Below are 13,148 nucleotides of genomic sequence, written 5' to 3'. Positions count from 1 at the left end.
GTGCTGGGGTTAAAGGTGTTCGCCATCATGCCCGACCTTCATTCTCTTTCCCACAACTTGACCTTGAACCTACCCGCTGCTTAGGAATGAGAAGGAACACTCCTCACACTTTGAGCTGAGGGAAATTTCCCTCTTGCTTCCCCTTGGCAGGACCTATGCCCAGTTTTTATGTGGTGCTGGGGACTGAACCTCCTGTGTCCTTGGTGAACATGGTGGTGACAGCTTCATCCTAGCAAAGCCTCTCTTGCAAGCCATGGGAGGGGGGAGACGCCATTTGTTTATGGAAAGCTGAAGGGCTGCAGTAGTGGGAGGCATGCTGGGATCAGGAAGACAGTGTGGCCTTTGGTTCATTGGCTGTCTATAGAGAACCTGTGCCCAGAGAGGGTGGCTGCCCTACTCAAGAACCCACAGCAGTGGAGGCCTCAGTGGGTCTTCCGTTTTCCTGGTCAGTGAAGTTCTTTCCAGCATCTTCTCACACGAAGAAAGGGGGAACAGAAATGAAGGTGGTGGGGATGCCCCTTTCACGCTCTCAGCACCTCCATTGTAAGGAAGTCACTACTGAGGCCCAGAGACAGGACACAGGGTTAGCTTGTCTCCACATCCGAAACCATCAACAAGGTTATTGCAGAGCTAGCCAGATTAAAGGTGAGAGGGGGCCGGGTGTGGTGGCACACACCTTTAATGCCAGCACTCAGGAGACAGAAGCAGGCAGATCGCTGTGAGTTCGGAGGCCAGCCAGCTTGGTCTACAGAGCGAGTCCAGGACAGCCAAGGCTAACACAGAGAGACCCTGTTTAAAGTAAAAAAAAAGAAAGAAAAAGAAAAGAAAAGAAAAGGTGAGGGTCAGGGCTAGTTTTAGCCCCACTTCCCAGGAGTTCTAACCCGGGATGTAGACAGCTCCTAAGAGCTTGCTTTCTCCTCCCAGGCCCCAGCAGAGCTTTAGAAATCAGGACTCAACTTTTAGCCAACTGCCAGGCCGAGACTGTGGTTTCTGGGGATGAGGGGGGATCCCTGGGTTCGTACACAGGACTAGAGAGGGGGTCAGGCCAGCAGCCGCCCCACGCGAACTGCCCCGCCCGTCTGCGTCGGGCCCTGGGAAGCGCCGCTTCCTGGCTCCGTGCCCGAGCCAGGCCGCCCCGCCACGTCACCGCGCGGCCAAGGGTGCGCGCCGCGGGAGCGAGCGAGGAGGCGCGGCACCGGCCTGGGGCACCGGGAGGCGCAGGGACCGGGACGAGGGACGTGGCAGCGTCCCGCGCACCAGAAAGTTCCCTGGAAGTTCCACGCGGCGCGGCGCGGGAGCGGCGGGCGGGACCATGAACGTGTTCCGAATCCTTGGAGACCTGAGCCACCTCCTGGCCATGATCTTGCTCCTGGTGAAGATCTGGAGGTCTAAGAGCTGCGCGGGTGAGCGGGGACCCCCGGGTGGGGCAGGACGGGACCAGGGTGGAGACTCGGGCTCAGAGGGAACCTCGGAAGCTCCCCAGAAACTTCAGTGAAGTTACTCAACATCAGGGGATCCGGGAGCTTATGTGGAAGAGCGGGATTTCCGCCTCCATGGAGAGCCCTGCCTCACCCCCCTCACCCCATCCTTAACCCTCAAGCTGGCAGTGTCGCTGCTGCTGGGCGAGGAGTGGGAGGACCCACCCTCCCCCTCACTAGGAGAGAAGAATATTTGGAAGCCTCCTCAGTCTTAGGGTCTTGTCGTCCATTCTCTGCTGCCTTTCACTCCCCCCCCCCCCCCCCCGGAAAGCCTTCCTTCCTACCAGCCTGGCCCAGGGATGTGGTGGCTGGCCCTGAGTCAGGGGCTGTTTGGCTAGAGGTCTGGCTGCCCTGCTGGGGTTGGATTGATGATTGCAGTTTCCCCCCCCCCCCCCACCATGCATCATCTTTGTGCCTAGTGTTCCCTGCCTGTGCTAGGTGTGCACATGGGGGCTGTGGGGGTGAGCTTAGACTCCACCAGAGATGGGGAGGCAGAGAGGAGCTCTGTGGAGGGAGCAGCTGTGTCTGCGCAAGAGCGTGAGAGGATGGAAAGGGTGTGTGCCCAGAGAACGGGGCATAGCGTTGAGAACACCACTGCAAATACATAGAAGCTACAGGGCGTAGGGCATGTCCTGGAAAGGGCGAGGAGTCCAGAAGGTAGGGTGGACCAGTGGTGAAGGCCTTTCCAGTTCCGCTCTGGATCCAGGATAAGGGAGAGATAGGAGCCGAGGAGGAGGCTCAGCAGGTCTCTTGTGAGGAGGCTGGGAGTAGCAGAGATGTCACCTGGAAGGTGGATAGGAGAGGGACTGGGAGCCACATTCGGTGGCTTTGGACTGGACTAGAAGTTACCGGGTTGTGCAGTCTCCTGAGAGATTGTCACTGTCACTCACCGCCCTTCAGTGTCTGGCTTAGGGCACCTGGGGGCTGTAGGTTCTCTAGACCTGTCAGGGGCAGGATGAGGGGAGTGGTTACCCTTCCTCCCTTATTTCTGGGCACTGGTCCCTGGAACCCCACTGCCCTGCGTCAGGGAGCTGGCCTACTCAGAGACCAGCAAAAACAGACAGTAGGAACAAATCAGTAAGTGTGTGTGTGGCTTCCTAACCTTAGTAAGTGCTGTGGGCGAAAGAAAAATGGCAGCTGGTGCCAACCCTAAGTGCCAGAGACACTGGCCACTGTGTGCTGTTTTATGTAGCCTGGGATGGAGGGACAGGGGGTTGCCCTGACTGGTGGGCCCCTTGGAGACTCATCAGGCTTAGGCTATCCGTGTCTCCTCTTCTCCTGGGTTCCAGGTACAGGTGGGGGTTGTGGAAATCAATGTTTTTAGGAGTGTATGTGGAGCCCCTGTGAGGGGAGCTCTGAGCCCACCTGGTGAGGAAGACCAGGTGAGTACTGTAGCCAGGTGTCCCTTGTGGAGTTGCTGCCTAGACAGTGATAACAAGGCCTCTCTGGCAAGGTCTTGCCCCGGCCTGCCTGCGGGGGTTCGACTAAAGCTCGGGAGGAGATTCACCTGTATGAACGGATAGAACACAAGACACGAAGAAGGAGGGCAAGTCTGATTGATCAAGCTCTCAAACTTTATTAGTCAGGCAGCAGTATTTATAAGTCAGAAGGCAGGGAAGCATATTTCTATAGCAACCCAGCTGCATGCTTTTCTCAAAACACAGGGAATTCCAGGCAGGGTCATAATGTCCTGCCACACAGGGTGTCTGGCTCCATCTTTGTCTAGTCTAACTGCTAAAGCACAACAGGGTTGCTCCATCTCTATCTGTCTTTAGTCTAACTGCTGACCCTCAATAGGGTCAGCTAGTTTCCGGTAAAAGGAAAGCTCTGGGAAAAACAGAGACTTAAAGGTGCAGACTCTGACAAGATGGCTGAACATTGGCCATATGGCCTGTTGTCCCCAACATCTCCTCCCTTTCCATTAAATATGGATGAGCATTGTTCCCCGGAGGGAGCAGGCATTAACCAGAGGGGGGAAGCATTGACCTGATCCTCCTAGGGCCAGACTGGCCTGCCAAGATGTCTTTTTGAGGACAGGGAGGTCCTGATCTGCTGTCTGTGGGCATCCCCAACATACAGTGAACAAGACAGTCTTCGACATCAACCTCTATGCAATCAGGTTTACTTCTCAAGGGACTCAGAGTTGGACGATCGGGTCCTCCCCCTGCAGTACCTTGTCCCATACCCCTTGCAGGTGCCCATGCCTTATGGCAGGCAATATCTGAGTATATGCCATTCTCACCGTGCCAAGGGAGGGGGAACGGAGGCACATTAGTGTTGAAGCTCATCATGGCCTTGGTCTGCCAAGTCAAGTCTCGAGCATCTAGCTGTTGTTTTACAAAGGTCATGAGGCATCTAAAAGCCCAGGGGCCAAAAGAGATAAGGAGGAGAAATCCTGTCAGGGGGCCTAGAATATAGGGCAACAAGGTAGTAAGCCAAGGGGAGGTGGAGAACAAGTTATGGAACCGACTCTGTTCCTGTCCTCGTCTTTTTCTCTTTTCTAAGCCTTCTCTAACCTTGGCCATGCTGTCTTTGACCACCCCAGAGCGGTCCATATAAAAGCAACATTCTTCTTTGAGGGCAGCATAGAGTCTGCCTTGTTGGAGGAACAGCAGGTCTAGATATTAGCAGCTTGTAATTTACAGGTGATCTCTGGATGGAATCTGTTAGTCAGGTAAAAATCTGTTGAGACAAATACAGACTGGGGACAGAAGTTAAAATTGTGTCCATAAGGCAGCTAGAGTAGGCTTACGTCTTTGAAACCCAGTAAAAGCATAAACATTTTTTTTTTTTGGTCCAGAGGACTTGATATACAGACTTGACAGACTCGTTTTTTAATAAGTAGCCAGTACTTTACCAGTTTATTATAACCATTGATCTTATTTTAAATCTGTAACTTGTACTTACCAACATTTAAACACTTTCTTAGACCCTCAAATATTAAACATTTTTTCAGACCTTTAAATATAGGAAGCCACTGCTAGGATGTGGGAATCTCTGTCTTAGTTTAAATGTAATTAGTGCCATATTCAGCAGATCTCTGATAAGCTTGAGGACCAGCATATCTGTGCTCAATCCTCGTCTGTCTTCAGTTGTCTGCTCTAACTTATATTTTATAAACATAAGACAGAACGTTATAATCTGTAGTCTGTAGATAAGTGCTAGAGGACCACATCTGTTTAATTTTAGTATATCTGAATTGCTTGTTTCTAGCTATATATTGGCTGATTATTTTTAGAAAACACCTGTGATTAACTGAGCTAGTACCTAACAAAACCATAAGCTTTAATTATTTTAAACAGTTTGTGATAGTTGTTCTTAATTTTACATACCGGGTTGTAGTTAAAGTACCAGTATGGCTTAAGAATGTTTATTACTATGTCTACAATTATTATTACTGTTGTATTTTTTAACCCACTAGCAATCAATCAAGAGACAGACACCCGTTATTACTATTTTTTAATAGGCTTAGTTAACCTGAGGCACAGCAGATATTAATTAATTAAGCTATTTATTATTTTTTTTATAGTGGGGCAGGTGTGGGATCCTGCCCCAATCCCATGTCATCTGTTTCTCATGATTTTTATTAAGTTAACTTTTATCCATAATCTTAAATACTTGTTAATGTTTTTTATCTGAGCCACTCTTTTATATAACTCATAGCTCTTTGTTCAGAGTTTGGCAATGAATTCCAGTATTTGTCCCAATCTTCCACTGGGTGGAGTCTCTCAGAGAGCATCGATGTTGGGCTAATATCTACTTATAAGTGAATATATACCATTGTTTGCCAGAACATATATTTTCCTGTATTCTCAAATGTACCCATTCTTAAAAACTGGAACGGCTTTGCCCTTAATGTAGGGAAATACTAACAGCTGAGCAATTTTATCCCCTGGATTAATTTGCATCTCCTGTTTTACACACCATGATTTTGATGTACAATAAGACCTTGAGAAGTTACATAAATGATAACCATTAAATTAGAGTTTCTTTACTTCAGCATCAAGATCTATAAATATAGGGGTTGGAAACGTTTCTGGTTTCCATATGGCATATCATTATAGAGTACAACAGTTTTTAATGAAAATTTATCAGTGTTACTAATATATTTAATTTATAATTTATAGACATTTTAAAGTTATTAATACTTTATATATTGACTGTAACGTAATTAATACAAACGAGTCCTGTTACATTTGTTTAAGAATGAAGTCATAGAGTATAACCACGATTTTTAGAACTTAAAACCATATTTTTATAGTGCTTTGAATTAGGATTGAATCACATAATATCTGTGTTACAAACGCACATGCTCTCATATATTTTAAGCAAGAGTTTGAACTTAAAATTTAAACATCATAGTCAATAAGCAAATCATTAATCCTTAGATAAAAGTTCACAGATATATGCTGAAGATGTAGTTTTAACATCTTTATTAAGGAAACTGTTTAAATTTTTATTTTTTTATAAGTCTATTACTGTTGGAGATCAGTTTCTTAAGTTGGTTCATTTCATTTGCTGTTAGAATGGCTCTGGCCTTAAATTACAAGCAAAACTATTTGTTATAGATTTTAAAGATTTTAACCAAGATAGACAGAACATGATAAATTTATACCTTTAAAGCCAATAAGAAACAAACATAGTAAAACAGACAAAATGTTTCTTTAATTTTATAGCCTAATTTAAAAGGATCTCACACCTAAATGTTAAATGCTAAAGGCAGAACCTGTGAAAGATAATAGAGAAACTAGGAGTATCCGAGTTGGCCTCCTGCCCAGGATGCTTCTGCACACAAGCCCCTGTTAAAAATGCATAGCCTCTATAGTGAAAGTTATTCAGAGCCCATCACCAAGGAGTCCAAGGAGTGAGAAGGACTGAAAAAGACCTGACCAGTGGCTTTATCTGGTCCTTGCTTACCACGCAGTTCCTGGAAAGACCCATCATATTAGCTCTCATCTTTTAGCCACCTGATTTTTTTCTGTTGTGAGTAGTGACCTTGCACTTACCATGTCTGAGGGATTTAGGTTGGCTGGAGTTTAGAGCACATCATTAGGAGTTCAGGCAGCCCTGGCTTCCTGCCAGTTTGATCCAGGCCGCCTGGCTCCAAGGACAGAGCTAGTTTATCAGTTTTTGTTGTTTCTTTTTCTTTAGAATCACTGAAATGAGTTAGAACTAACGGTCAGCAGAAGAAATTTTGTTCTTTTTTTCTCCAACAGAATATAATATATAAAACAACATTTAAACACCAGACAAAGACAAAAAATTGACAAGTTTGTCTTTCTTCACTATGAGGGACAAGTTATGTGCCCTAGTCTGTCTGTCCAGTAGTCTAAGACAACAGTTAAGGGGGCTCATTAGTTCTGTCTCATAGCGAGAAAGTCCACACAAACAGACACAAATAAACAAAAACAGAAAACGGCGCCAAAAAGCCACAATAGTCTGGACTACACCAAAACCAGAACCAAGAACCAGAACCTGGGGATCAGGTGGGCTGAGAGCACTCCCCAACTGGAGGGGGGGTTGACTCCCCATCCTGGAGGTCAGGAACATCTTCCAGCCTCGCCGTCAGGAGTCAGGAAGTACACTAGCTCCTGGCACAGGCAAAGAGCAACCCTGACACTGTGACTAACTCAAATGCTCGAGCTTCAAAGCGAAACTAAAGAACGTGGAGAGACAGAGAGACAGACAAAGAAGGAAGACAAACAAGAGTGATGGCCGCCTTACCTAATTCCTCGACTAGTGTCCGGTCTGGGAGGGAACTCTTCAGGCAGAGGAGAGTTACAGACTTTGGCCTTAATAGGGGTCTTTAAGGGAGGACTGGGTAGGCAGACTATTCTATTTTTCCAGACTTTTTCTAAGTTCTTCTTTAAGAAAATTTTCACCTTCATCTAATACTTTTTTGTTTTTTTGTTTTTTGTTTTTTCCAGACAGGGTCTCTCTGTGTTAGCCTGGGCTGTCCTAGACTCACTTTGTAATCTAATACATTTTTAGGATCCTCATGAGACTATCTAACACACAAGATATCATTATTCAGATTTCAATAGGAAAAGCCAGTGACAGGGATCTTTATCAGGCCCAAAAGACCTATAATAATCACGAAGGCAATCCCCCACCTGTTGCCAGTGTTTTTTGTCCACAGTGCCCTTTTGTGGGAACCAAGGGTAAATATCACTAACAAAGAGAAAAAAATTTTACTAAGTCCTTTTTCTTTACCTGCGTTCCTTGTGTCTTGAGGGAGGTTTTAAGTCCCTTGATAAATAATTCATGTTTGCTGAGTGACTGTCCCATATATGCATTGCCATTGCTTACCTTAATCTGTCTCACGACTGGGGGAGTCATGGCGATGGGTTTTGATCTGTCTCATGGGCACGAAGTCCATGGCGATCCAGGGTCACCAGTTGGTCCTCGAAGGGCGACATACAGGTGAGTGCTCCGTTCCTCGAGCCCATTGTTGGGGGCCACTTGCCCCGGCCTGCCTGCGGGTGTTTGACTAAAGCTCGGGAGGAGATTCACCTCTATGAACGGACAGAACACAAGATACAAAGAAGGAGAGCAAGTCTGATTGATCAAGCTCTCAAACTTTATTAGTCAGGCAGCAGTATTTATAAGTTAGAAGGCAGGAAAACATATTACTATAGCAACCCAGCTGCATGGTTTTCTCAAAACACAGGGAATTCCAGGCAGGGTCATAATGTCCTGCCACACAGGGTGTCTGGCTCCATCTTTGTCTAGTCTAACTGCTAAAGCACAACAGGGTTGCTCCATCTCTATCTGTCTTTAGTCTAACTGCCGACCCACAACAGGGTCAGCTAGTTCCTGGGAAAACAGAGACTTAAAGGTGCAGACTCTGACAAGATGGCTGAACATTGGCCATATGGCCTGTTGTCCCCAACAACGTCTCTCCATAAGGACTTGGTGAAGGGGTGACACAGCTGGCCCCACCTGGAGCTGGCTCTGTCTGGGTTGCCTCTGGATCTGTGTCATTCCCTGCATGAGTCCCTTCACAGCCATCTTCGCTCCCAAAGCATGCTCTCTTGCCAGGACCCTACTGAGGTCCTAGGTCTTCCTCACATGGCTCCTGTCACATGTGTGGGGGTCCAGGCTTGCCTGCAGTAGCAATTATGAGGGCCCAGTGTTCTTTATAATGGGGGAGACTTTAGAACCATTGGTCATTAAAAATGTTACCCTGAGCCTGGCAGTGGTGGCGCGCGCCTTTGATCCTAGCACTCAGGAGGCAGAGGCAGTCGGATTTCCATGAGTTGGAGGCCAGCCTGGACTACAGAGCTAGTTCCAGGACAGGCAGGGTTCTGTTACTCAGAGATGTCTTGTCTTGAAAAAACCAAAACCCAAACCAAAAAAGCTTTAAGCAGAATTTTATCTTAGAATAACCCTTGGGTTTCTGGGTGGAGAACAGAAATGGGGACCTATTGGCCAGCAATGAAAGGTGTTGGGAGTCTGGGAGGCACCAAGGCTGGATAGTTGGGTTGTCTGAGAGCAGTGGAATAAAGTGAACCAAGGAATACTGAAGGACGCTGTGGCCCAGTGGTGACTGATGGGATGTGAGAAAGGCAGAGGGGCCCAAGAGCATCTATGAGTTTTGGGGCCGCAGTGCTGGGGGATGGAGGGAGGAGGCTATGGCTGACTTTTGGGGCCTTTTGGGATTGTCATGAAAAAAAAATGGGGTAGTAGGTGAATGGACGTACAGGCCAAAAACTGGGAGAAGGGGCTCAGATCTGGAGGGTCCTGTGTGTCGGTGCGTGCGTGTGTTAGAAGCTATCAGCCACAGGGTTGGCTGCCACAGACCGGCTCAGTCGGGGATAGTTCCTTGGAAACGGGGATTCTCAAAGCATTGGTGAACAGAGATAAGGCAGTTGACAAACAGAGCCAAAACTTAAGATTGAGCCTGCATCTGAGTGTATTTTGCAGCCAAGCAGTCTAAGTTTTTAAAGCCACAATATAACTTATTAACTAATAATCTCTAGTCATGTTCCTTTTAATAAGTGGAAGTGAAGCAGAACTGCTCCAGCCCTTAACAGCCCCTGGCTGCAGTCCCGAGTTAGGGTCGTCTCCTAGTGACTGACCGTGGTTACACCTGAGGAGTCCTGATTTGGGAGTGAAATAGGGTTAAGAAGAAAGAATAGATTCCAGCACAATGAGAGAAAAGAACTGCAGTTTTTCTCCTGGCAGAAACATCAGCTCCAGTCCAGGAGTCTCTCCCCTTTTCGGGGGTCATAGCCTCAGGCCTGAGTAGTATTTGTCACCCAGACTCCATTGTAGGGGTCGTGACAGTTGGCTTGGCAGAGATATAGGACAAGAGGTGGCTGGATGTTGACAGAGACAGGTGGAGCCATGGCCAGGGAGGCAGGGCTGCATGATGTGGTCAGGGGAGGGAGGCTAGGCATGGGCAGGCAGTGGTTCCTGTTCTTGAGACCAGGAATGAGGTCAGCTGACCTTGGCTTCAGAGACCTGGGCACTGTGACAGGGAGATGAGGTGACAGAGGCTGGTGTGGGTGTGGTTCAGAAGAAAGAAAAAGGCCCTTGGAACCACCATGCTAACCGCTAGCAGGGGCCAGAGGCGCTCAAGGGATGACCTGCTGTTTCAGGCTTAAGCAGGGGAAGTGTTCAGCGGGAGCCCCAGACAGCATGGGGGCTCCACTGTTTGTTTTGATGTTTATTTAGGCGGGACCCTGAGTCTTGGCACAGCACACCACTAGGCCACCACACAGCAACCCTTCTCTCTCTCTCTCTCTCTCTCTCTCTCTCTCTCTTTCTCTCTTTTCCTGAGGCAAGTGTCCTTAGCCTAGGCTGGTCTGGCTCTGCATCCCAAGGCGTGGGATCATGCATTGCACCACTGCACAAGGCCCAGCCTTTGCTCTTGTCTTCTTCTGAGAATCATTATGGCCACCAGGTGTGACATGAGCCTTCACAGAAGCTAGATGAAAGTACTGGGGACTCTCTGAATTCTGGCTCCTTCACTAAAGAGTGAAGGAGAGGAGCCATCCCAGGAAAGTTGTCCTCTGACCTCCTTACGTGGCATGTGCACACAAACACACACCCTACATACACCGCAAACATATACTATGTAAATAAATTTTATAAAGATTTTTTAAAAAAACATTAAAAATAATCTTTGGGAGGCTTGGGTAGGAGAATTGGAAGTCCAAGGCCATCCTGGGCTATATGACAAGACTCTAGCTCACATAAATAAAGACTAGGTGAAAGAGCCCAAGATACACCATGGCCCATGGCTGGAGAGATGGCTCAGTGGCTAAGGGCACTGGTTGATCTTGCAGAGGATCCAGGTTCAATTCCCAGCATATACATCATGGCTTATAACTCTGTAGCTCTACTTCCAGATACTTCCTTGGGCACCAGGTACACGTGTGTTACACATATATGCCAGCAGGCACTATACACACAACATACACACACACTATTTTTGTTTGTATTTTGAGGCAGGTTAGCACTGTATAGTCAAGGCCCACCTAGAACTCATAGAGATCCATGTGACTGGCCTCTTGAGTGCTGGGATTAAAGGAGTGTACCACCACACCTGGCTAAAATAAAGAGTATTTTATTGTTTATTCCTTTTATGTGTATGTGTGTGCATTGACAGTGGTAGTCAGAAGAGGGCACCAGGTCTCCTGAAATTGGAGTTACAGGCAGTTGTGAGCCATGATGTGGGTGCTGGGAACTGAACCATGGTCCTCTGCAAGAGCAGTAAGTGCTCTTAACTACTGAGCCATCTCTCCAGCTCAAAGTAAATAGATCCTTTTTAAAAAGACAGTCAGAGACTGGAGAGATGGCTCAGCAGTTAAGAGCACGGGCTGCACTTCCAGAGGTCCTGGGTTTGATTCCCAGCAGCCACATGGTGCCTCACAACCATCTGTAATGAGATTCCCTCTTCTGGCCTGTAGACATACATGCAGTCAGAATACTGTATACATACATAATAAATAAATAAATAAATAAATAAATAAATAAATAATCTAAAAAAAAAAGTCAGACAGGCCTTGGAGCTGGGCCTGGTGGTGGTACATGCCTGTAATCTCAGCACTGAAGAGGCAGAGGCAGGGAGGATTTCTAAAAGCTTGAGGCCACCCTTTTCTAATTAATTAATTAATTATTTTGAAACATGGTTTTACTGTGTAGCCCTGGCTAGCCTTGAACTCAAAAGGCCTGCCACTGTGTCCTGAGTGCTGGGATCAAAGGTATGTGCCACCATGCCCAACCCAAAGCCAGAATATTCTTTTTGTAGTTTCGTTTTGGTTTTGACTTTGGTTTTGGCTTTTTGAGACACTGTCTCTCAGTGTAACAACCCTGGCTGTCCGGAAACTCACATTGTAGCCCAGAATTAGAGAGATTCACCTGTCTCTGCCTCCTGAGTGCTGGGATTAAAGGTGTGCGCCACCACGCCTGGCAAGCCAGCCTATTCTATATTGTAAGTTCCAGGCTAGTCAGGGCTACAACAAGACCTTGTCTTGAAAGAAAGAGAGAAGAGAGAAACAGCATGACGAATAAGATACCACTCATGACAAATCCACGTACCTGCGTCATGCAAAGGCTTCTCAGGCACACAGTGAGCTGTGGCCAGAGGTCTGTGTTCTCAGACTTCTCTGTGCTCACATATGCCATTTGGTGTTTATTATTTACTTATTGCAATGTTGGGACTGAACCCAGAGCCTCAGACATGCCTGGCAAGTGCCCTGCCATTGAGTTGCAGTCCTGGTTTTTGTATTATAGAGTAAAACTAGGCATAACCTTTATAAGTAGGAAAGGGGCTTTTACATTTTGTGCATCTTGGTAAACAGAGTGCTGCTGGCCCGAGCCTTCCTCTGCTTGTCTCCCTGGTGAATCAGCAACTGGAGTCAATGCCTTGTCTTCCCAGGATGGAGCTCTAGGGTTGCCACTGGAGCTCTGGGGGTGGCACACAGAACAGCCTCAACACCTCCAGCCTGGCGACTCACACTACCCCCCATCCGCCACAGAGAGGCACCAAGGTGGCGCACGCAGGGCGACTGGGTATAGTGTCCGACTCTTTATTTGGAGACAGTGTAGCTCAACCAGAGGCACAGGGACTCCGGTGACTTAGGGTGGGGCAGGGACAGCCACTCCTGGTTGGCTACCCTGAATGCTGTGTTCTCATGGTCTCTTGTTCGCTCTGCACAGGCATCTCTGGGAAGAGCCAGATCCTTTTCGCTCTGGTCTTCACCACCAGGTACCTGGACCTTTTCTCCAATTTCATCTCCATCTACAACACAGTGATGAAGGTGAGAGCATGGGGCTGCTAGTGTGCTGGGAAGTTCAGGCCAGAGCTGGCACTGGCTCACTTGTCCTGCTACCCAGGGCCTTTCAGGCATGGACCTCTGCACTGTTTCCTCAGGCCCCACCTGTTACTTACCTCAGAGAGGTAGGTGGGTGTGACATTCATCGAGGTCACACGTTTTAATGTGAGGCAAGGATCATGATGCACCCCTGTAATCTCAACACTGGTGAAGCAGAGAGGCAGGAGGATTGCTGCAAGTTCAAGGCCAACCTGGTTTATATACTTAGTCCCAGGGCTACACAGTGAGACAGTATCTCAAAAAGACCCCCACCACCGCGCACACACACACACACACACACACTCTACGCACACACATACACACACTGCACACACTGGTACCCTGC

General features: G+C 47.6%; 1 protein-coding gene across 1 annotated transcript in view; it reads left to right on the top strand.

Annotated features, from left to right (window-relative positions):
- Positions 1-1,147: 1,147 nt before the first annotated feature.
- The window catches only part of KDELR3 (KDEL endoplasmic reticulum protein retention receptor 3), a 20,242-nt gene continuing 8,241 nt past the window's right edge, over positions 1,148-13,148 (top strand). The window contains exons 1-2 of the mRNA XM_084749126.1: positions 1,148-1,403; positions 12,648-12,748. Of these exons, the coding sequence (XP_084605252.1) occupies positions 1,313-1,403; positions 12,648-12,748 (192 nt within the window). The 5' untranslated portion in view covers positions 1,148-1,312. The remainder of the gene's footprint in view (positions 1,404-12,647; positions 12,749-13,148) is intronic.

This window comes from Acomys minous, assembly GCF_964271855.1.
Source record: "Acomys minous genome assembly, chromosome: 12".
Lineage (NCBI taxonomy): Eukaryota > Metazoa > Chordata > Mammalia > Rodentia > Muridae > Acomys > Acomys minous.
The sequence above is the reverse complement of the archived record's forward strand: the minus strand, read 5'-3'. Positions and strand labels throughout refer to the sequence as shown.